We start from the raw sequence: 23,999 nt of genomic DNA on the forward strand, positions 1-23,999 counted from the left end.
CTCAACCTGCCTGCGACTCCACTTTCACAAAACTATGAACCTGAACTTCAAGTCCTCTTTGTTTGGGAACACACCTCAGGATCTTGCCATTAAGTGTATAAGTCCTACCCTGATTTGTCCCAGCAAAATGCAGCATCTCACATTTATCTAGATTAAACTCCATCTGCCACTCCTCAGACCGTTGACCCATCTGACCAAGATCCTATTGTACTCTACAATAACCTTCTTCACTGTCCACTACACCTCCAATTTTGGTGTTAACTGCAAACTTACAAACTTATGTACCTCCTATATTCACATCCAAACCATTTACATAAATGACAAAAAACATGTTCTCCTTGCAGGTTTTTAAAAAGTGCTTCTTCCCTCTAAATATTTTAACTGCTGCCAAGGTACAACACTATACCTTGTATATAAAGTTGATGTTGAATCAGCGTTGAGTTAAATTGATCTGTTCAAACTCCCTTTGGATTATATGGTGTAATCAGATGCAGTAAATGCACTTATTGTATACTTGATATAGGAGTGATTGCAGTATACTTATTCAACACTGGTTGATCTCCTCGAGACTTGCAAATGGGGATTCCAGATTAAGTAGCCAATTTGATCTCCCAAAGGTTATGTGGCAGGAACCAAGGCAGGCAGAAAAATATCTAGTCCATCACAGCGTGTGGTTTTAGAGATTTTAACATCCTGGGACTTCTCTGGATAAGCCAACTACGCAGCCCCCATTTAGGCACCAACCCTAAACTGGCAAGAAGCATTTGCTCAACAGTGGACAGGTGTGTAATTTCAGGCTGCTGACTTGGGCACAAAGAAACATTCTTGGCAGTCAGGTAAGGGGTGGAGAGGCCCAAGGTTCCTCTTTGAGGATGATAGAGTATTCCTGATCTCCTTTGCCACAAAGAAACAAAATCAAAAACAATTAATTCTCACTTTTGAGCCTCTGGTGAAGTTAGCTCCCCTTGCCACCTTGATGGACTTTGTGGGGAAACCACAAATAGGAGTCAGAGTTTGAAATAGGAGTCAGAGCCCGATATAGTTTTTGGAAGGTGACCTATATTTTTTAAATAGGACCCACACTGCCTTCTATTGGCTGGTCCATTTCTCTGCTCAATAGAGCAAGTTAAAATGCAGCAGTGGAAAAGCATCAAGAAACATTCACTGCAGCCATTTTACTTATTGCCCTGACTCGAAGGCAGGAAAAAAGGGGGAAATCTCTGTTTTTTCAATACTCCATCAGTATTCAGCAAAGAAATGAAGTGGAGGATAGTGAGATTAGTGTGGGGCATGCTAAAATGCTAGGGCATTTTGAAGTCAAGAAAAAAATGGTTAGATTAGATTACAGTGTGGAAACAGGCCCTTCGGCGCAACAAGTCCACACCAACCTGCCGAAGCGCAACCCACCCATACCCCTACATTTCCCCCTTACCTAACACTACGGGCAATTTAGCATGGCCAATTCACCTGACCTGCACATCTTTGGACTGTGGGAGGAAACCAGAGCACCCGGAGGAAACCCACGCAGACACGGGGAGAATGTGCAAAATCCACACAGTTGGTCGCCTGAGGCGGGAATTGAACTCGGGTCTCTGGCGCTGTGAGGCAACAGTGCTAACCACTGTGCCACCCATGGTGTTAGACCTCTTATGTATAAGTCCCCAGGGCTTGATGGTATCTATTTCAGGTTCTTGAGAGAGGCAAGAGAGAAGATTGCTGGGGCCTTGACCAAGATCTTTGTATCCTGTCTTGCTATTGGAGAGGTTGCTGAGGACTGGCAAACAGTTAATGTTGTTCCTCAGTTCAAGAAGGGGAATAGGAGTAACCGAGGAAATTATAGACTAGTGAGTCTCACATTGGTGGTTGGGAGTCTATTGGTGAGGATTCTTAGGGATAGGATTTATGTGCATTTGGAAAAGCGTGGCCTAATTATGGAAAATCAGCATGACTTTGTGTGGGGCATGTCATGTCTGACTAATTTGAGTTTTGTGAGGAGGTGGCGAGGGTGATCGATGAAGGCAGAGCAATGGATGATGTTTTCATGAATTTTAGTAAAGCTTTCGACAAGGTAGGCTCATCCAGAAGATTAAGATGTATGGGATCCACAGTGACTTGGCCATTTGGATTCAGAATTGCCTTGCCAATAGAACAGAGGGTAGTGGTGGAAAGGTGTTTATTTTGGCTGGGGGTCTGTGACTAGTGCTGTTCCATAGGGATCTATACTGGGACCTCTGCTGGTGACTTATATAAATGACTTGGATGAGAACATAGATGAGTCATAAAGTGTGGTTCTGGAAAAGCATAGCAGGTCAGGTGGCATTCAAGGAGCAGGAGAATTGACATTTCGGGCAAAAGCTCTTCATCAGGAAACATATGTGGGTTCGTAAGTTTGCAGGCGACACAAAGATCAGGGGAGTAGTGAATTGTGTAGAAGGTTGTCAAAGGTTACGATGTGATATAGATCAGTTGCAGGTGGTGGTAGATGGTAAATATTCAGCCTGGAGCCCAGTTACAAGTGGAGTTCTGCAGGGATCAGTTCTGGGTCCTCTGCTGTTTGTAATTTTTATTAATGACTTAGATGAGGGAGTCGAAGGGTGGGTCAGTAAATTTGCAGATGATGCGAAGATAGGTGGAGTTGTGGACAGTGAGGAGGGCTGTTGTCGGCTGCAGAGGGACTTAGATATGATGCAGAGCTGAGCTGAGGAGTGGCAGATGGAGTTCAACCCTGCCAAGTGTGAGGTTGTCCATTTTGGAAGAACAAATAAGAATGCGGAATACAGGGTTAATGGTAGGGTTCTTAGTCAGGTGGAGGAACAGAGGGATCTTGAGGTCTATGTACATAGATCTTTGAAGGTTGCCACTCAGGTGGATAGAGTTTGTAAGAAGGCCTATGGAGTATTATCGTTCATTAGCAGAGGGATTGAATTCAAGAGTCGTGAAGTGATGTTGCAGCTGTACAGGACTTTGGTTAGGCCACAGTTGGAGTACTGTGTGCAGTTCTGGTCGCCTCACTTTAGGAAAGATGTGGAAGCTTTGGAGAGGGTGCAGAGAAGATTTACCAGGATGTTGCCTGGAATGGAGAGGAAGTCGTACGAGGATAGGTTGAGAGTTCTCGGCCTTTTCTCGTTGGAACGGCGAAGGATGAGGGGTGACTTGATAGAGGTTTATAAGATGATCAGAGGAATAGATAGAGTAGACAGTCAGAAACTTTTTCTCCGGGTACAACAGAGTGTTACAAGGGGACATAAATTTAAGGTGAAGGGTGGAAGGTATAGGGGAGATGTCAGGGGTGGGTTCTTTACCCAGAGAGTGGTGGGGGCATGGAATGCGCTGCCCGTGGGAGTGGTAGAGTCGGAATCATTGGCGACCTTTAAGCGGCATTTGGATAGGTACATGGATGGGTACTTAATCTAGGTTAGATGTTCGGCACAACATCGTGGGCCGAAGGGCCTGTTCTGTGCTGTATTGTTCTATGTTCTATGTTCTATGTATGGGCGGAGTGGTGTGGGCAGATATGGCAGTTGGTGTTTAATTTGGATAAGTGTGAGCTGCTACACTTTGGCAATCAAATGTTAAGGAAGTGTACAGTTAATGGCAGGACCCTTTAACACCATTGATATCCAGAGTGATCTTGGGGTCCTGATCTAACTGAAAGTGGCCACACAAGTAGACCGGGTGGTAAAGTATGCTTGCCTTTATCAGTTTGGGTATGGAGTATAAAAGTCAGGAAATTATGTTGCGGTTTGTAAGACTTAGTTCAGGCCACACTTCAGAGTATTGCATTGACTTCTGGTCGCCACACTACAGGAAGAATATTGAAGCTTTGGAGAGGGTGCAGAAGAGGTTTATCAGGATGCAGCCTGGATTAGAGAGTATGAGCTATAAGGTTGTTTTGTCTTGAAAGGCGGAGGCTGAGGAGTGACCTGATAGAAGTTTACAAAACTATGAGAGGCATAGGTAGGGTTGACGGTCAGAATCCTTTTCCCAGATTTGACATGTCTCATACATTTAAGGTGAGAGGGTCAGGTTTATTTTACACAGAATGGTACGTGACTGGAGCAAGTAGTGTTGGATACAGATTCAATAGGGGCATTTTAAGGGGCATTTAGATAAGCATATAGAGGGATATGGAGGGATATGGACAGAAGGGATTAGTTCAACTTGGTGTGGTGTTCAGCACAACATCGTGGACCAAAGGGCTTGTTCCTGTGTTGTACTCTTCTATGTCAGAAATCACACAACACCAGGTTATAGTCCAACAGGCTTATCTGAAATCACAAGCTTTTGGAATGCTGCTCCTTTGTCACTTCACCTGATGAAGGAGAAGCACTCTGAAAGCTTGTGGTTGCAAATAAACCTGTTGGACTATAGCCTGGTGTCATGTGACTTTTGACTTTGTCCACCCTTGTCCAACACCTGTACTGTTTCATGTAACATAGATCAGGGATTGAACCTGGGCCTTTCAGATTGAACCTTGGGTCTATCTGATCTGCTCAAAAACTAAATGAGAAAACCCTCAGGATCTTGTTTGTGATGTTTTTGTCAATTTAATTTTTATAACTTGGGTGGAAGCATAAGCTTCTAGTCTGCACCATGAACTTTGACTCCATTTCCCTGCATGGCATAGACTAGGAATGTAAAAACAAACGTGTAACAAATGAGTTGCAGTTTTGAGTATGATATTGGTTGGATCTATCTTGCAATTTCATTAGTGCACACTTGGTACTTTTTGCAAAAAAACCCCACACTCCTACACTTGAAAGTTAAGTACTTAAGAGCAATAAGAAGGCAATGATCCAATTGATGAAGTGTTCAGAATAAAGTGCAATCTGAATAGGTTCCAGGAGACACATGAGCTCACTTCAGAGTACTCTTGGTACTAGTTGCACTATCAACTCCTGGCTGAGTCCTAGGATAAGGACAATAAGAGCTGATTACACTGTAACTGTGATCAGCGTGCTGAAGCACTCTTCAGGCAGTAATTTCACCTCAGGGAAACTCTATATGATGTTCACTTGTTCCGGAGACTGAACAATTAGTTTGCTGCCTTGTGATTCCTTTTAGGCATGTATTATTTAGCATGACACTAAGGAAAATTTGGACAACTAATACTTAAAAATACACACTTCAGAATATAAAGGTAGTGATGGCATACTTTTCAAATAACTGTCGTATTTCACTGTTATTCATTTGCAGCAACATCCAGCAGTTCTGCTGTTATTTCAAGGAGCTTCCAGCAGTGGAGTTGCGCAGTGGTAAAACTGCAGGGAGAAGGACCTATCACACTCGGAGCCAAGGAGATAACAGTGTGTATGTTCCTAGGTTTCTTTGATTTCAATGCACTGTAATATTGACTAAAGCAGGTGCTGTTAGAGAAAAGTAGCTCAGAAAGTAAAATGAAGACTGCAAGATGTCCATTCTTGGAAACTTTCTTCTATTATTTAAAAAGATCAGCAGGCAAGTATTCATACTATAGTACTGATGAGAATTATTCCATTCAGCATAAATTTTAATTGAGTTGGACATGGAGAGGATGAAGACGGAGGGGAAAAAAGTGAACTGCATTGGGAAAAGGATGTTGTATGAATAGAGGAGGTGGCTCTAAAGTGAAGGAAAGGGAGAAAAGCAAGAGGCCATAAGGAGAAGAGGAAAGAAATGAGATTTCAAATGCGACAGGAAGGAAAGGAGGAGACACTACAAGGGAGCTGGTGGGAAGAAAAGGAGATGGCTTGAAAAGACGTCAAACAGTATTAAAGCTGTCAATAAGGGAGTACTTAACTAACTGGGAGCCAGGAAAATTTGAAACCAATGATATAATGAACTCCTTGAAACTTAATGTGGAATCTCTAATTGAAGGCCAAGTCAGTTGTTAAATTTAAATCTTGAATTGAGATCTAAAAAGCAGTGATTTCAGTAGTAACTACCTGGTTAAATGTTCCAGTGACTGTGTGCATATGCAACAGTTCAGCTGTGATTTCAAAAAGCTTGCAGATGTTTACATTACCTTTTTGTGTACAAGTTTCTAAAGATTATTTTGAAAAAAAAACTTTTTAACTAATGTGTGATGTCCTAACCAATTAAATACTGTGGTGTTGAGGAAATCATTACTTTCCTTGCGTCAAGACTTGGAGGAGCTGGTGTTGGACTGGGGTGGACAAAGCTAAAAATCACATAACACCAGGTTATAGTCCAACAGGTTTATTTAGAAGCACTAGCTTTCGGAGCGCTGCTCCTTCATCAGGTGGTTGTGTTCCTTGCGTGTTGTACCTTTAAGTTTAATGGGAGTTAAATAATTGAATCTATTGATGGATTCTTCAAATGTTGTTTCCACGGAAGTCGAAATAGATCAAATATCAACTCAAATACAGAAGCTGTTCTTACTGTATGGTGGCAACGTCTAATATTAGGTGCTGTTTTTTCCAGTCTATAAGACATTGACAAGAAGGTGGTCATCAAAATCTATCAAAGATTAGAATGAGGGCAGAGTTGTGTACAGGGGATCTGGAAACATGAAAGGCACCAATAACCATGATTTCTTTCTCTGGTCCTGGTGCTGATGAACTGGAAAATTTCAAATCCTTCCATCTTGTTTAAAGAAAGGAGTTCAGAATTTTTGTTGGTTAGAACCTGGAATGTACTACCTAAGAGTTTGGTGGAGATGGGGTCTCCAATGATGTTTTCAAAGAGATTTGGATCATCATCTGAAAACTGAGAATGCGCAGGACCAGAGGGAGAAGGTAGGAGAGTGACACTAAGTGAACTTCTCCTTCAGTAGGCCAGTACAAAAATAAAGGGCTAAATGGCCAGCTCCTACACTGTAAGCAATCTAAGATTCTAATTTATTTTGGAACAAATATAAATTTCAGAAAGGATCAAATGATTTTCAACAATTTGTGTCTCATTGATTAACGGCTATCATCATTTTCAAAGTAGTTGTAAAAGTGTGAGTGCTATATTGTATTGTGTTTGTATAAAACTCAAAACCTTTAGCAGCCAATGACTTTTCTTACACCAGAAAGTTAGAGAACAGAATCCATAACAACTTTTAAATGTGAAGAGGGTAATTCAATAAAATGTTCATGTGTTATGATGCAGAGGGCTGAACCCCTTTGTTAATTATAACCAAACATCCAGAAAAGCTCAAAGTGAGGACTGCAGATGTTGGAGATCAGAGTCGAGGGTGTGGTGCTGGAAAAGCACAGCAGATCAGGCAGTGTCCAAGGAGCAGGAGGATCGATCTTTTGGGGATAAGCCCTTCATCAGGAATGAGGCTTGTGGGCTGGGGGGGCTGAGAGATAAATGGGAGGGGAGTGGGTTGGGGGGGGGGTGGGGGAAGGTAGCTGAGACTGCAATAGAAGAAGGTGGGGGAGAAGATGATAGATCAGAGGAGAAATGGAGCAGATGGATGGGAAAGACGATGGTCAGGTCAAGAGGGTGGTGCTGAGTTGGAAGCTTGGGACTGGGATAAGGTGGGGGAGGGGAAATGAGAAGACTGGTGAAATCCACATTAATCCTGTGGGGTTGCAGGGTCCCAAGGCAGAATATGAGGCATTCTTCCTCCAGGCATCGGGTGGTTAGGGTTTGACAATGGAGGAGGCCCAGGACCTGCATATCCTTGGTGGAGTGGAAGGGGGAGTTGAAGTGCAGGTGTCACAGCGATATACTCTGAAACAGTCCGTAAGTTGGTGTCCTGATTTAGAGGAGACTACATCAGGTGCAACGAGTACAGTGATGACATTTGTGGGCCTTGGACGAAGGTGAGTAGGGAGTGTGGGCGCAGAGTTTGCACTTCCTGCGGTGGCAGGGGAAGGTGCCAGGAGTGGGACGAGGGCTGGGGGGGGTGCATGGATCTGACAAGGGAGTCGCAGAGGGAATGGTCTCTCCAAAATGCTGATAGGGATGCGAGGAAATATATTCCTTAGTGGTGGCAGAAGTGGCAGAGGATGAAGCAATGTATATGGAGGTTGGTGGGTAGGAAGGTGAGGACCAGGGTGTTCTGTCCTTATAGCGTTGGGAGGGGTGGGGTTCACGGGCAGAGGTGTAGGAAGTGGAGGGCATCGTCAACCATGTGAGAGGGGAAATTGCAGTCTTTGAAGAAAGAGGCATTGAGATTTTCTATAGTGGAATTGGTCATTCTGGAAACAGATGCAGCGGAGGAATTGGCAATAAGAGGCAGTGTGAGAGGAGGTGTAGTCCAGCTAGCTATGGGAGTCTATGGGTTTGTAGTAGAACTTGCCTCACCTCGTAACCTATTAAAAGTGTGAGAGAGTGAAAGGGAACTCATAATTTCCGTTACTTAACGAAAAATAACAATTGGTTTTCCTAACAGAACACTAAACAAAAACTATTAACATCCAAGCTCTTTTTTCTTAACTAATTACTGTCTGACCCCAACTCTCAAAGTGCTGCTTTAATAACAATTATTAAACATTACATTAACTTAATCTCAAGTCCACACAGACTCTGTCTTCTCCGCTGTCTTCTGTCTGCTGATCTCCCTGGATTGTCGTCTTTCTTTTTACTGTTTTTACAGGAAAAGATATCTTTTGAAAGAGATTGCCTTCTTATTTCTTTGAGAGCAAGATGTTAGATGGACAGTTAGCTCTCCGGCTCTATGGTAATTGCTCTGACCAAATTTTCAAAATACCCTGGTTTTCTACCCCCAACATCATACACTCTCATTGGTTCAATGTTGTCGATAAAGTAACTTCAAACTCAATTGGGATTTAGTATCCTGGGCATAATTTAAATTAATTGGTTAAATTTGAATTGTTCTCCAACAGCAACAAAACCTCCTGTATCCATTTAACAGCCAATTGTTACACGTATCTATTTTGGAACAGCCTGTCTGTTAGCTTCTGTTCACCAGCTGTACTTTAAATTCAGTTTAAAAGTTCAGAAAACACTTTCTGTCTTAAAGTGAGTTTACACTCTTTATAATACTTGTGTAAGGTAGAATGGAGCTCCATGTTTTGAAAACCAGGGCAGGGGAATGAGTCAAGATGGCCTCATAAGTTCAAAGAACAAAGAAAATTACAGTTCAGGAGCAGGCCTTTTGGCCTTCCAAGCCTGCACCAATCCAGAACATCTGTCTAAACATGTCACCTATTTTCTGAGGATCTGTATCCCTCTGCGCCCTGCCCATTTCTGTACTTGTCTAGATACATCTTAAATGATCCTATCATGTCTTCCTCGGCTGGTAACACGTTCCAGGCGCCCACACCCTCTGCATAAAGAACTTTCCACGCATATCTCCCTTAAACTTTTCCCCTCTCACCTTGAACTCATGACCCCATATAATTGAGTTCCCCACTCTAGGGGAAAAACCTTCTTGCTATCCACCCTGTCTATACCTCTCATGATTTTGCAGACCTCATTCAGGTTCCACCCTCAACTTCCATCTTTCTAACGAAAATAATCCTAATCTACTCAACCTCTGTTCATAACTAGCGCCCTCCATACCAGGCAACATCGTCATGAACCTCCTCTGTATCCTCTCCAAAGCAACCATATTCATTTGGTAATGTGGCGACCAGAACTGCAAGCAGTATTCCAAATGTGGTTGAACCAAAGTCCTATACAACAGTAACATGACCTGCCAACTCTTGCACTCAATATCCTGTCCGATGAGGGAAATCATGCCGTATGCCTTCTTGACCATGCTATTGACCTGTGTTGACACCTTCAGGATACAATGGACCTGAACACCCAGATCTCTCTGTACATCAATTTTCCACAGGGCTTTTCCATTTACTGTATAGTTTGCTTTTGAATTGGATCTTCTCGTATTTGCCCAGATTTAACTCCATCTGCCGTTTCTCTGCCCACCTCTCCAGTCTATCTATATTCTGCTGCATTCTCTGACTATCTGCTACTCCACCAATCTTAGTGTCACCAGCAAACTTGCTAATCAGACCACCAATAGTTTACTCCAGATCATTTGTGTATCACAAACAACAGTATACCCAGCACAGATCCCTGTGGATCACCACTAGTCACAGTACTCTATTTTGAGAAACTCCCTTCCATTCCTACTGTCTGTCTCCTGTTGCCCAGCCAGTTCTGTATCCATCTTGCTAGTACATCCTGGACCCCATGTGATTTCACTTTCTCCATCAGCCTACCATGGGGAACCTTATCAAATCCTTAATTGAAGTCCATGTATATGACATCTACAACCCTTCCCTTATCAATGAACTTTGTCACTTCCTCAAAGAATTCTATTAAGTTGTTAAGACATGACCTTCCCTGTATAAAACCAGTTGCCTATCACTGATAATCCCATTTTCTTCCAAAATGGAATAGATCCTATCCCTCAATATCTTCTCCAGCAGCTTCCCTACCACTGACGTCAAGCTCACCGGTCTATAATTACCTGGATTATCCCTGCTACCCTTAAACAAGTGGAAAGCATTAGCAATTCTCCAGTCCGCCAGGACCTCACCTGTGTTCAAATTGGATGGTCTACACCTAGGCTGGACTGGAACCATTGTCCAAAGGGATGCTTTTGCTAATGTCTGTAAGGAACTAGATATTGAAGTCAGTGTGACTAAGGGCAAGTGTAGGCAGGGAACAGATGATGAACGCAAAGGGACAAGTGGTCCGAGGTGCATTTGTTTTAATGCGACAAGTGTAGTAGGTAAGGCAGATAATATTAGGGCTTGCTTTAGTACCAGAGAGTATGATGTTATTGCTATTACTGAGACTTGGTTGATGGAAGATCATCTGCTCCCTGCCTACACTTCCCCTTAGTCACGCTGACTTCATTATCTAGTTCCTTACAGGCTTTAGTTACAACTTCTTTACTGTCCACTAGCCACCTCATTTGGTTCCCATTCCCACTGCCACATTAGTTTAAACCCTCCCCAACAGCATTAGCAAAAGCACCCCTTTGGACATCGGTCCCAGTCTGGCGCAGGTATAGACTGTCCAATTTGAACACTGGTGAGGTCCTGGAGGACTGGAGAATTGCTAATGTTTTCCCCTTGTTTAAGGGTAACAGGGATAATTCAGGTAATTATAGACCGGTGAGCTTGACGTCAGTGGTAGGGAAGCTGCTGGAGAAGATATTGAGGGATAGGATCTATTCCATTTTGGAAGAAAATGGGCTTATCAGTCATAGGCAACATGGTTTTATATATAGGTCACATCCTATCAACTTAATAGAATTATTTGAGGAAGTGACAAAGTGATTAATGAGGGAAGGGCTGTAGATGTCATATCCATGGACGTTTGATGAAGTTTCCCATGCTGGCTGATGGAAAAATTGAAATGACATGGGTTCCAGTGTGTACTAGCTAGATGGATATAGAACTGGCTGGGCAACAGGAGACAGAGTAGTAGTGGAAGGGAGTTTCTCAAAAATGAGAACTGTGACCAGTGGTGTCCCACAGGGATCTGTGCTGGGTCTACTATTGTTTGTGAAATACATAAATGATCTGGAGGAAGCCATTGGTGGTCTGATTCGCAAGTTTGCAGGTGACACTAAGATTGGTGGAGTAGCAGATAGTGAAGGGGACTGTCAGAGAATACAGCAGAATATAGATAGATTGGAGAGGTGGGCAGAGAAATGGCAGATGGAGTTCAATCTGCAAGGAGATGCATTTTGGAAGATCCAATTCAAGAGCAAACTATACAGCAAATGGAAAAGTCCTAGGGAAAATTGATGTACAAGAGATCTGAGTGCTCAGGTCCATTGTTCGCTGCAGGTCTCAACGCAGGTCAATAGCGTGGTCAAGAAGGCATACGGCATGCTTTCCTTAATCGAACGGGGTATTGCGTACAAGAGTTGGCAGGTCACGTTCCTATTGTATATTTGGTTCAGCCACATTTGGAATACTGTGTACAGTTCTCGTGTACATTACCAAAAGGATGTGAATAATTTGGAGATGGTACAGAGGAGGTTCATGACGATGTTGCCTGGTATGGAGGGCGCTAGTTATGAAGAGAAGTTGAATAGATTAGGATTATTTTCATTAGAAAGACGGAAGTTGAGGGGGGACGTTATTGAGGTTTACAAAATCATGAGAGGTATAGACGGTGGATAGCAAGAAGCTTTTTCCCCCAGAGTGGGGGACTCAGTTGCTAGGGGTCATGAGTTCAAGGTGAGAGGGGAGAAGTTTAAGGGAGATATGTGTGGAAAGTTCTTTACTCAAAGGGTGATGGGTCCCTGGAATGCGTTGCCAGCTGACGTGGTAGAGGTGGGCACGATAGCATTGTTTTACGATGTATCTAGACAGATACAGAATGGTCAGGGAGTAAAGGGATACAGACCCTTAGTAATTAGGTAACAGGTTAAGATAGAGGATCTGGATCAGTGCAGGCTTGGCGGGCATAAGGGCATGTTTCTGTGCTGTAATTTTCTTTGTTCTTTCTAATAGACCCACCTCCCCCAGAACTGGTCCCAATGTATCAAAAATTGGAACCCCTCCCTCCTGCACCATCTCTCAAGCCACACATTCGTCCTGCCTATTCTTTTATTTTCTACTCTGACTAGCACGTGACACTGGTACCAATCCTGAGATTACTATCTCTGAGGTCCTATTTTTTAACTTGGCTCCTAACTCCATAAATTCTGCTTGTAGGAGTAATCCTGTTGTTTTACCTATATCATTGGTACCTACATGCACCACGACAGCTTCAGAATGTCCTGCAGCTGATCGGAGACATCCATGACCCGTGCACCTACCATTCGGGAGGCAACATACCATTCGGGACTCTCGTTTTTGACCACAGAACTGCCTATCTCCTCCCCTTACAACTGAACCACATATGACCTTGTATCGGATGTGGGAGTCAGTGACCAAGAGACTTAGTGCAACATGATTAATAAATCCCTTTTTTCTGTTTCTTTGTTAAATGTTACAGCTCCCTGGTAGAAGAGTTCCGGAAAACTCTTTGTGCCTTATGGCAAGGAAGCCAAACTGCATTCTGTCCTGAATCTCTCTTCTATGTAATTTGGAAAATTATGCCAAATTTCAGGTAAGAAACCAATTGTTCTACGAAACAGTTACACTCTTTGTTGAACTGCCTTTCTCTTTACAGATGCTAAATGACTTGCTGTATACTTCTAACATTTAGCTAATGCACTAATCTGAACTGCAGTAACACAGAGGTGTAATGAGTCAAATGTGCTACCCTCTAGTTCATCTTAGCTGTAAGGGTCTTCCTTCTTCTGTATCATCTGTGAGGACATACACGTTGTTCAGTACAGATGGTTAGTTAAAATTTTGTTTAAATCACACAAGGAGCCTGTTAATCAAGAAAATGTGGCATTGGTTTCATTGGTTTTTATTTTGTATCTATCAGTTAAAAATATGTATAAGCAACATAATTCTTGGAAGTTAATAATTTGTAAATCAGCATAAGTATTTGAGTTTCTTTCAGTGCCCTAGCTTTAAACTGTAGCTAGTGACTGTTATTCACAATCTATCCATATAGAGCTTCTAAAGTACATCATAAAATATGGAATTTAAAGGAATCATCTAATTTATTGGTATGGAAAAATAGATAGTGACTCATCTCTTTTCATACCCTCAACAGAATGAAATTACTTCAAACCAAGAAAACTTTATTATGTACTTTAGCATAGAGCTAGTGTTAATAATCCTGACTTAAAATGCTTGATGTAGTAAGATAGAACATAGAATAGCACAAGAACAGACCCTTCAGCACACTGTCTGTGCCAACCATGACCCACTATGTCCATGCCAACTAAACTAATCTCATCTGCCTCTGCATGGTCTGTATCCCACTATTCCTTGCATGTTCATGTATCATGTGTCTGTCTAAATACCTTAAACTTTGCTAATGTTTCTGTTTCTACCACCTCCCCTGGCAGCACCTGCTACCCTCTTGTGTATTTAAAAAAAACTTTCCTCACCCATCTCCTTTAAACTGTTCTTCTCTCACCTTAAACCTGTGCCCCCTAATATTTGAGATTTCCTCCCTGGCAGAAAGATTCTAATTTCTACTCTATCCATGCCTCAGAATTTTATTTAATTCAATCAGGTTGCCCCTCAACCTCTGATGCTCAAGTGAAAACAATCCAAGTTTGTCCAACTGCTCCTTTTGGCCAATGTGCTTCAATCCAGATGACACCCTGGTAAAACTCTTTTCTACCTTCTTCAAAACCTCCACATCTTTCCTATAGGGTGGTGACCATACCTTAACACAATACTTCAAACATGGCCTAACTAAAGTTTTATATAGTTGCAACATGACTTGCAAACATTTATATTCAGTGCCTTGACCAATAAAGACAAGATATGCCTTCCTTACCACCTTATTCACTTGTTACTTTCAGGGAACCAGGGACTTGCACTACAAGATTCTTCTGTATACCAATGCTCCTAAGAGTCCTGCCATGTACTGTACGCTTTCCTCTTGCATTTGATCTCCCAAAATGCGTCACCTCAGACTTATTATAGGATCACAAGAGTCAGAGATGTACAGCGCAGAAACACACCCTTTGGTCCAACTCGTTCATGCTGACCAGATATCCTAAATTAATCTAGTCCCATTTGCCTATATTTGGCCCATATTCTTCTAAACCCTTCCTATTCATATACCCATCCAGATATCTTTTAAATTTTATAATTGTAACAGCCTCCACCACTTCCACTAGCAGCTCATTCCATACTCACCACCACCCTCTGTGTGAAAAAGTTGCCCTTTAGGTCCCTTTTAAATCTTTCCCCTTTCACTCTAAACCTATGCCCTCTAGTTCTGAACTCACCCACCCCAAGAAAAAGACCTTATCTATTCAACCTATTCATACATCTTATGATTTTATAAACATCGATAATGTCCCCCCTCAACCTCCGACGCTCCAGGGCAAACAGCCCCACCCTGTTCAGCCTCTCGCTATAACTCAAACCCTCCAACGCTGGCAACACCCTTGTAAATCTTTTCTGAACCCTTTCAAGTTTCACAACATCCTTCCTATAGGAGGAAGACCACAATTGCACACAATATTCCAAAAGTGGCTTAACCAATGTACTGTACAGCCACAACATAACTTGCCAACTCCTATACTCAGTACTCTGATCAATAAAGGAAAACATACCAAACACCTTCCTCACTATCCTATCTATCTGCGACTCCACTTTCAAGGAACTATGAATCTACACTCCAAAGTTCAGCAACATTCCCCAAGAACTTAACATGAAGTGTATATGGGAGGGGGATGGGAACCGGAGCTACGGATCAAAGGATGGGTTAGCTGGTGAACAGGCAAATAAAGCATATAGAGAGTTGATAGGGCAAAGTTGAAGTCATTATGACAGGTGTGTCTATTTTAATGGAAGAAGTGTAAGGAATAAGGGTGATGAACTTAGAGCATGGATCAGTACTTGGAGCTACGATGTTGTGGCCATTACAGAGACTTGAATATCACGGGCAGGAATGCTTGTTGAATGTTCCGGGGTTTGGATGTTTCCGGAGGAATAGGGAGGAAGCTAAAATAGGTGGGGGAGTAGCATTGCTAATCAGGGATATTATCACAGCTGCAGAAAGGGAAGTCATGGAAAGGAAGGAAGGTTTATCCACAGAGTCCTTATGGGTGGAAGTCAGAAACAGCAAAGAAGCTGTCACCTTATTCGGAGTTTTATACAGACCCCTCCCCATAGCAATAGAGACAGGGAGCAGCAGATTAGGAGGCAGATTTTGGAAATGTGCAGAAGTAACAGGGTTGTTGTCATGGGTGACTCCAACTTCCCTAATATTGATTAGAACCTCCTTAGCGCAAATAGTTTGGATGGAGCAGACCTCGTCAGGGGTGTCCAGGAAGGATTCCTCACTCAATATGTATATAGGTGGACTGGAGGGGAGGCCATATCAGATTTGGTGCTCGGCAACGAGCCAGGTCAGGTGTCAGATCTCTTGGTGGGAGAGCATTTCAGTGATAGCGGTCACAGCACCCTGACTTTTACTATAGTCATGGAGAGGGACAGGAGCAGACAGTATGGGAAAGTATTTAATTGAGGGGGGAGGAATTACAATGCTAATAGGCAGAAACTGTGGAGCGTAAATTGGGAGCAGATATTCTCAGGGAAATGCACAACAGAAATGTGGAGGTTGTTTAGGGAGCACTTGCTGCAAGTGCTGGATAGGTTTGTCCCTCTGAGGCAAGGACTGGATGGTAGGGTGAAGGAACCTTGGATGACGAGATGTGAAACATCTCTTGTCAAGAGGAAGAAGGAAGTTTACTTCTAAGGTTGAGGAAGCAAGGATCAGACAGGGCTGTAGAAGATATCAAAGTAGTCAGGAAGGAACTGAAGAATGTACTTAGGAAAGCGAGAAGGGGGCATGAAAAAGCCTTGGCGGGTAGGATTAAGGAAAACCATAAGTTGTTCTACACTTACGTGAGAACAAGTAGATTGCCAGAGTGGGGGTAGGGCTGATCAGGGATAATGATCAGGGAACTTGTGCCTGGAGTCAGAGGAAATAGGGAGGTCCTTAATGAATACTTTGCTTCAGTATTCAGTAGTGAGAGGGACTTTGTCATTTGTGAGGACAGTGTGAAGCAGGCTGATATGCTCGAACAGGTTGATTTTAGGAAGGAAAACTTTGAAAAACATGAGGATAGATAAGCCCCCTAGTTCAGACAGGATATATCCAGGGTTACTATGGGAAGTGAGGAAAGAAATTGCTGCACCTTTGGTGATGATCTTCATTTCCTCACTATCTGCTGGAGTAGTACCGGATGGTTGGAGGGCGGCAATGTTATTCCCTTGTTCAAGAAAGGGAAGAGGGATAATCCTGGGAATTACAGATCAGTCAGTCTTACATTGGTGGTAGAACATAGAACCTTACAGCACAGTGCAGCCCCTTCAACCCTCAATGTTGGTCAACCTGTGAAACAAATCTGAAGCCCATCCAACCTACACTATTCCATTATCATCCATATATTTATTCAATGACCATTTAAATGCACTTAAAGTTGGCAAGTTTAAGTTGCAGGCAGGGCATTCCACACCCCTACTACTGAGTAGGCAAATTATTGGGGAGGATTCTGAGAGACAAGATTTATGATTGTTTGGAAAAGCGTAGCTTGATTAGTGATAGTCAACATGGCTTTGTGAGGAGTAGGTCATGCCTTACAAGCATTATTGAATTCTTTGAGGTTGTGACAAAAGACGTTGATGAAGGTAGAGCAGTGGATGTGGTCTGTATGGATTTTCGCAAAGTGTTTTATAAGATTCCCCATGGTTGGCTTATCCAGAGAGTAAGAAGGCATGGGATACAAGGAAATTTGTCTGGATACAGAATCGGCTGGCCCATAGATGCCGGGAGTGGTAATTGATGGTGTTCAGCCTGGTGCTTGGTGACCAATGGTGTTCCACAGGGATCTGTTCAGGGACCTCTGCTCTTTGTAATTTTTATAAATTACTTGGATGAGGAAGTGGAAAGGTGGGTTAGTAAGCTTGTCGATGACACAAAGGTTGATGGAGTTGTGGATAGTGTGGAGGGCTGTTATAGGTTGCAGTGAGACAATGGCAGGATGCAGAGCTGGGCTGAGAAGTCGCAGATGGAATTCAACCTGGAAAAGTGTGAAGCGATTCATTTTGGAAGGTGGAATGCAGAGTATAGGGTTTAAAGCTGGATTCTTGACCGTGTGGAGGAACAGAGGGATCTTGGGGTCCACGTCCATAAATCACTGAGTTGCCACCCAAGTTGATAGCGTTATTGAGAAGGCATATGATCTGTCGGCTTTCATTAGTAGTTTGAGTTTAAGAGACACGAGGTTATGCTGTAGCTGGTCAGACCACACTGGGAATATTGTGTTCAATTCTGGTTCCCTCATAATAGGAAGGATGTGGAAGCTTTAGAGACTTTGCAGAGGAGATTTATTAGGATGCTGCCTGGGCTGGAGGGCATGTCTTAAGAAAGGTTGAGGGAGCTAGGGTTTTACTCATTGGAGCAAAAAAGGATGAGAGGTGACTTGATAGAGGTTTAAAAGATAATGAGAGGCATAGATAGAGTTGATAAACCAGAGACTTTTTCCTACGGTGAAATGTCTATCATGAGGAGGCATTATTTTAAGGTGATTGGAGGAAAGTTTAGGGGAGATGTCAGAGGTAGGTTCTTTACGGAGAGTGTGGTGGGTGCGTGGAATGCACTGCCCGCAATGGTAGTAGAGTCGAAGACATTAGTGACATTTCAGAAACTCTTGGATAGGCACATGGATGATAGTGAAGTGTCAGATATTTAGATTAGTTTGATGTTAGAGTAGGATAAACGGTCAGCACAACGTTGAGGGCAAAAGGGTCTGTACTGTGCTGTACTGTTCTATGTTCTGTGTTAAGTCCTGCTTTGATATGCCTTTTCAAAATGTAGCACCTCATATTTATCTAAATTAAACTCCATCTGCCATTCTGTGGCCCACTGGCCCATTTGATCAAGATCTTCTATGACCAAGCCAATTTTGTACCCAACTTACCAACTCATCATGGACTCATGTGACTTAGTCTTCTGGACCAACTTACCATGACATATCTTGTCAAATAGTTTAGTAAAGTGTGGACAGCATCTGCTGCCCTATCCTCATCAATCATGTTCATCATTCCTCAAAACACTCAGTCAAATTTGTGAGACAAAACTGCCACCATATAAAAGCATGCTGACTATGCCTAATAAGTCCATTCTTCTCCTTTTGTGACTGAAACCTGTCTCTAAGAATCCAGTGAGGCTAAAAAGGATACAAAGCTCTCTCAGGTCACAGCAGTCTCCTCTCTTGCTGCTTCAATATCCTGGGATACATCAGATCAGGCCCTGGGGGACGATTCTACCTTATTCTTTTTCAAGCCACCCAACAGAATAGAGGAATGATCACTCGATAGGTTTAGTGTGAGAGGGAAAATTTTAAAAGGGACTGAAGGGACAACTTTTTCACACAGAGGGTGGTGCATGTATGGAATGAGCTGCCAGAGGAAGTGATGGAGGCTGGTACAATTAGATTAAATTACTTACTAACTTACAGGCTCTTTGAGCCAACAAGTCCACACCGACCTTCCGAAGAGCAACCCACTCAGACCCATTCCCCTACATTTACCCCTTCACCTAACACCTGTGGGCAATTTTGCATGGTCAATTCACCTAACCTGCACATTTTTGGACTGTGGGAGGAAACCGGAACACCCAGAGGAAACCATGCAGACACGGGGGGAATATGCAAACTCCACACAGACAGTTGCCTGAGGTGGGAATTGAACCCGAGTCTCTGGCACTGTGAGGTAGCAGTGCTAACCACTATGCCACCGTGCCACCCACAATTACAACATTTAAAAGGCATCTGGATAGGTATATGGATAGGAGCAGTTTAGAGGGATATGGGCCAAATGCTGAAAAATGGGGCTAGATTAGTTTCTAGTTGGCATGGACGAGTTGGACCGAAGGGTGTGTTTCTGTGCTGTACATCCCTATGACTCTATGACCTGAAACATTAACTGTGATTTCTCTCTGCAGGTGCTGCCAGACCTGCTGAGCATTTCCATCAATTTCTGTTCTTGTTTCTGATTTCCAGCATCTGCAGTTCTTTCAGTTTTATGCGTATAAATTGTATTTGCCAATGGCTTTTCTAGCCCTCTCAAGTTCCTTGTTTGTTCTTTTCTGCTTCCTTTACACCCCTCAAGGGCTTTTTTTTGATTTCTGTTTGCTAAACTTTACATGTACTTTCTTTTTGTTTTGGGTTAGCCTTTCAATATCTCTTGTCATCCAGAGTTCTCAAATCTTGCCATCCATATCTTTCTTTCTTGCAGGAACATGCCGGTCCTGTACTCTGATCAGTTGCTATTTAAAAGACTCCCATGACTCAGATGTGGGTTTACTTCATACAGTGGTCCCCAATCTAATTTCTCCAGTTCCTGCCTAATGGTGTTGTAGTTAGCCTTCCCCCAATTTAGTACTTTTACCCCAGCACCTGTCTTATCTTTATCCATGACTACCGTAAAACTTATGGAATTCCAATCGCTGTTCCTAAAATCTGTCATCATAGTGAAACTTCAATCATCTAGTCAGGCTTACTTCACAACACAAAATTGCACAATGCCAGATTGCAGTCCAACAGGTTTATTTGGAAGCACTAGCTTTCGGAGTGCTGATTCTTCATCAGGTAGTTGTGGAGCAGGACCGTGAGACACCGAATTTATAGCATAAGATTATAGTGTCATGCAGCTGAAATGATATATTGAAAAACCTAGATTGTTGTTAAGTCTTTCATCTTTTAGAATGGGTTGCAGGTTTCAGTTCATTAATATGTAAATCCCAGAACTTTTTTAAAGTTACATTCTCGCAATAACAAGGTTTTATTAAGAAAAAGGTGACATCTACATTGGCATGGTGGCTCAGTGATTAACACTGCTGCCTCACACCGCCAGGGACCTAGGTTCGATTCCAGCTTCGGGTGTCTGTGTGGAGTTTACACATTCTCCCCACGTCTGCCTGGGTTTCCTCCAGGTTCTCCGGTTTCCTCCCACAATCCCACAATGTGCAGGTTAGGTGAATTGACCATGCTAAATTGCCCATAGTGTTCAAGGATGTGTAGGTTAGGTGCATTAATCAGGGATAAATATAGAGTAATGGGGAAATGGGCTTGGGTGGGATACTCATCAGAGTGGACTTGTTGTGTTGAAGGGCCTATTTCCACACTGCAGGATTCTATGATTCTAGAATGATCTCAGCTCAGACGATGCATTAAAGGTGTGAGGTTAGAGTCTGTCTGATTCCCATTCGTGACTCAGACTGGTTTTATTTCCAGAGTGGAATTTATAAAATATTACTTGGATTGACTGCCTGCAGGTTGTGCATTTTTTGAGCAAAATAAAATGTCCAACACCAGCTCCTCCACATCTTCACAATGCAAGGTTGAATATTTCCGAGTGGACTATCTACGTAACTTCGGATGAACTTCGGATCATTCGGGAAACTAAGGGGGTTATTGAGAGGAGGTACAGGAGGTAGTCACACCTCAGATACAAGAAACAGGCAGATGGGTTAGTCAGGGGACAGAAAAAGAACCAGCAGACAGCCCTTGTGGCTGTTCCTCTCAATACCAAGTATACCATTTTGAACACTGTTGTGGGGGATGATTTACTGGGGTAAGTCCTGGAGTATAGGTCTCTATACCCCATGTACAGAGTCTGTCCCTATTGCTCAGAAGCGAGGGGAGCAGAGCATTAGTCACTGGGGACTCTATAATTAGGAGGATAGATAGAAGGTTCTATGGGGACAAGAGAGACTCACAGTTGGTGTGTTACCTCCCAGGCTCCAGGGTTTGTGATGTCTTGGATTGTGTTTTCAGGATCCTTGGGGTAGGGGAAGCAACACTAAGTCGGGGTCCACATAATCACTAACAACATAAATAGGAAAAGGGATGGGGATTTCAGAGAGCTAGGATGGAAGCTTAGACCTAGAACAAACAATTGTTATCTCTAGTTTGTTACCTGTGCCACGTGCTAGCGAGGTGAGGAATAAGGGGAGAGAGGAGTTAGAAGTAAGGTTTCAAGGTCGCAAGAATGCCCCAGCAAGCAGGAAGATGGTTTGAAGTGTGTCTACTTCAATGCCAGGAGCATCCGGAATATTTGAGTGAACTTGCAGCATGGGTTGGTATCGTGACTTCGATGTTGTGATCATTTCAGAGACCTGGATAGAGCAGGGATAGGAAAGGTTGTTGCAGGTTCCAAGGTTTAGAGGTTTCAATAAGAACCGGGAAGATAGTAAAACAGGGGAGGTGTGGCATTGTTAGTCAAGGACAGTAATATGGTGGCAGAAAGAATGTTTGAGGACTCATGTACGGAGGTAGTATGGGCTGTGGTTAGAAACAGGCATGGGGCCGTCACCATGTTGGGAGTTTTCTATAGGCCTCCGAATAGTTCTGGAGATGTAGAGGGAAGGATGGCAAAGATGATTCTCGATAGGAGCGAGAGTAACAGGGTAGTTGTTGTGGAGGACTTCAACTATCCACATATTAACTGGAAATACTATAGTTCAAATCCTTTAGATGAGTTAGTTTTTGTCCAATGTGTGTATGGGTGTTTCCTGACACATTATGTAAACAGGTCAACAAGGGATGAGGCTACATTGGATTGGTACTGGGTAATGAACCTGGCCAGGTGTTAGATTTGGAGGTAGGTGAGCACTTTAGTGATAGTGACCACAATTCGGTTATGTTTACTTTAGCGATGGAAAGGGCTAAGTACACAACACAGGGCAAGAGGAGGGAAGGGCAATTCTGATGCAGTTAGGCAAGATTTAGGATGCATAGGATGGGGAAGGAAACTGCACGGGATGGGCACAATTGAAATGCAGAGCTTATTCAAGGAAGGCTTATGACTACTGCATGTCCTTGATAAATATGTACCTGCCAGGCGGAGCAGAAATGGTTGAGCGAGGATGCCGTGGTTTAGTAAAGAAATTGAATCTCTTAACAAGAGGAAGAAGAAGGCTGATGTAAGGATGAGACGTGAAGGCTCAGTTAGGCTGCTTGAGAGTTACAAGTTAGCCGGGAAAGACCTAATGAGAGAGCCAGGAAGGGACATGAGAAGTCATTGGCAGGTAGGATCAAGGACAACCCTAAAGCTTTCTCTAGGTATGTCAAGAATAAAAGAATGACTGGAGTAGGATTAAGGCCAATCAGGTTCAGTTGTGGGAAGTTGTGCGTGGAGTTTGAGGAAATAGGAGAAACGCTAAATGAATATTTTTTGTCACACTGGAAAAAGACAGTGTTGATTAGGAGAATACTGAGATTCAGGCTACTAGACGAGACGGGATTGAGATTTACACGGAGGAGGTGTTAGCAATTCTAGAAAGTGTGAAAACAGATTAAGTCCCCATGGCTGGATGGGGTTTATCCTAGGATTCTCTGGGAAACCAGGGAGGAGATTGCAGAGCTTTTGGCTTTGATCTTTGTCGTCACTGTCTACAGGAATAGTGCCAGAAAATTGGAGGATAGTAAATGATGTACCCTTGTTCAAGAAGGAGAGTAGAGACAACCCTGGTAATTATAGACCAGTGAGCCTTACTTTGGTTGTGGGTAAACCGTTGGAAACGGTTATAAGAGATAGTATTTATAATCATCTCGAAAGGTATAAGTCGATTAGAGGTAGTCAACACTGTTTTGTGAAGGATACGTTGTGCCTCACAAAGCTTATTCAGTTCTTTGAGAAGGTGACCAAACAGGTGGATGAGGATAAAGCGGTTGATGTGGTGTATATGGATTTCAGTCAGGTTTGGTAAAGTTTCCCATGGTAGGATATTGCTGAAAATACAGACATGGCATTGAGGGTGATTGGCAGTTTGGATCAGAAATTGGCTGGCTAAATAAGACAGGGTGGTGGTTGATGGAAAATGTTCATCTTTGGAGTTCAGTTACTTGTGGTGTACCGCAAGGATCAGGGCCACTGCTGTTTATCATTTTCATAAATGACTTGGATGACGGCGTAGAAGGAGTGGTTAGTAAATTTGCGGATGACACTATGGTCGGTGGAGTTGTGGATAGTGCCGGAGGGTGTTGCAGGTTACAGAGGGATATACAGAGGTACACCACTGGGCAAAAGTTACAGCTGGGGGAAAGGCAATTACGATGCAATTAGGCAAGATTTAGGAAGCATAGGATGGGGAAGGAAACTGCAGGGGATGGGCACATTAGAAATGTGGAGCTTATTCAAGGAAAAGCTCCAGTGTGTCCTAGATAAGTATGTACTTGTCAGGCAGGGAGGAAGCTGTAGAGTGCAGGAGCCATGGCTTACAGTGGAAGTGGAATCTGTGGTCAAGAGGAAAAAGACGGCTTATGTTCGGATGAGATGTGAAGGCTCAGTTAGGGCGCTTGAGGGTTACAAGGTAGCCAGGAAAGACCTAAAGAGAGAGCTCAGAAGAGCCAGGAGGAGACATAAGTTGTTGGCGGATAGGATCAGGGTAAACCCTAAGGCTTTCTATAGGCATTTAAGGAATAAAAGAATGATGAGAGTAAGATTAGGGCCAATCAAGGATAGTAGTGTGTG

The 23,999-nt window shown here is 43.1% G+C and overlaps 1 protein-coding gene across 4 annotated transcripts in view; it reads left to right on the forward strand.

Moving 5' to 3' along the window:
- usp3 (ubiquitin specific peptidase 3) overlaps positions 1-23,999 on the forward strand; it is a 212,697-nt gene that overhangs the window by 121,238 nt on the left and 67,460 nt on the right. For 3 of the 4 annotated variants that reach the window (XM_087982071.1, XM_087982072.1, XM_087982074.1), the window contains 2 exons: positions 5,197-5,310; positions 12,868-12,981. In XM_087982071.1, coding sequence (XP_087838197.1) covers positions 5,197-5,310; positions 12,868-12,981 — 228 coding nt within the window. The remainder of the gene's footprint in view (positions 1-5,196; positions 5,311-12,867; positions 12,982-23,999) is intronic. The other variant, XM_087982073.1, reaches the window with a different exon arrangement.

The sequence above is a fragment of the Chiloscyllium plagiosum genome, unplaced genomic scaffold (assembly GCF_037043375.1).
Source record: "Chiloscyllium plagiosum isolate Xiang-an unplaced genomic scaffold, Cpla_swu_hap1 HiC_scaffold_42, whole genome shotgun sequence".
In the NCBI taxonomy this organism is placed as follows: Eukaryota; Metazoa; Chordata; class Chondrichthyes; order Orectolobiformes; family Hemiscylliidae; genus Chiloscyllium; species Chiloscyllium plagiosum.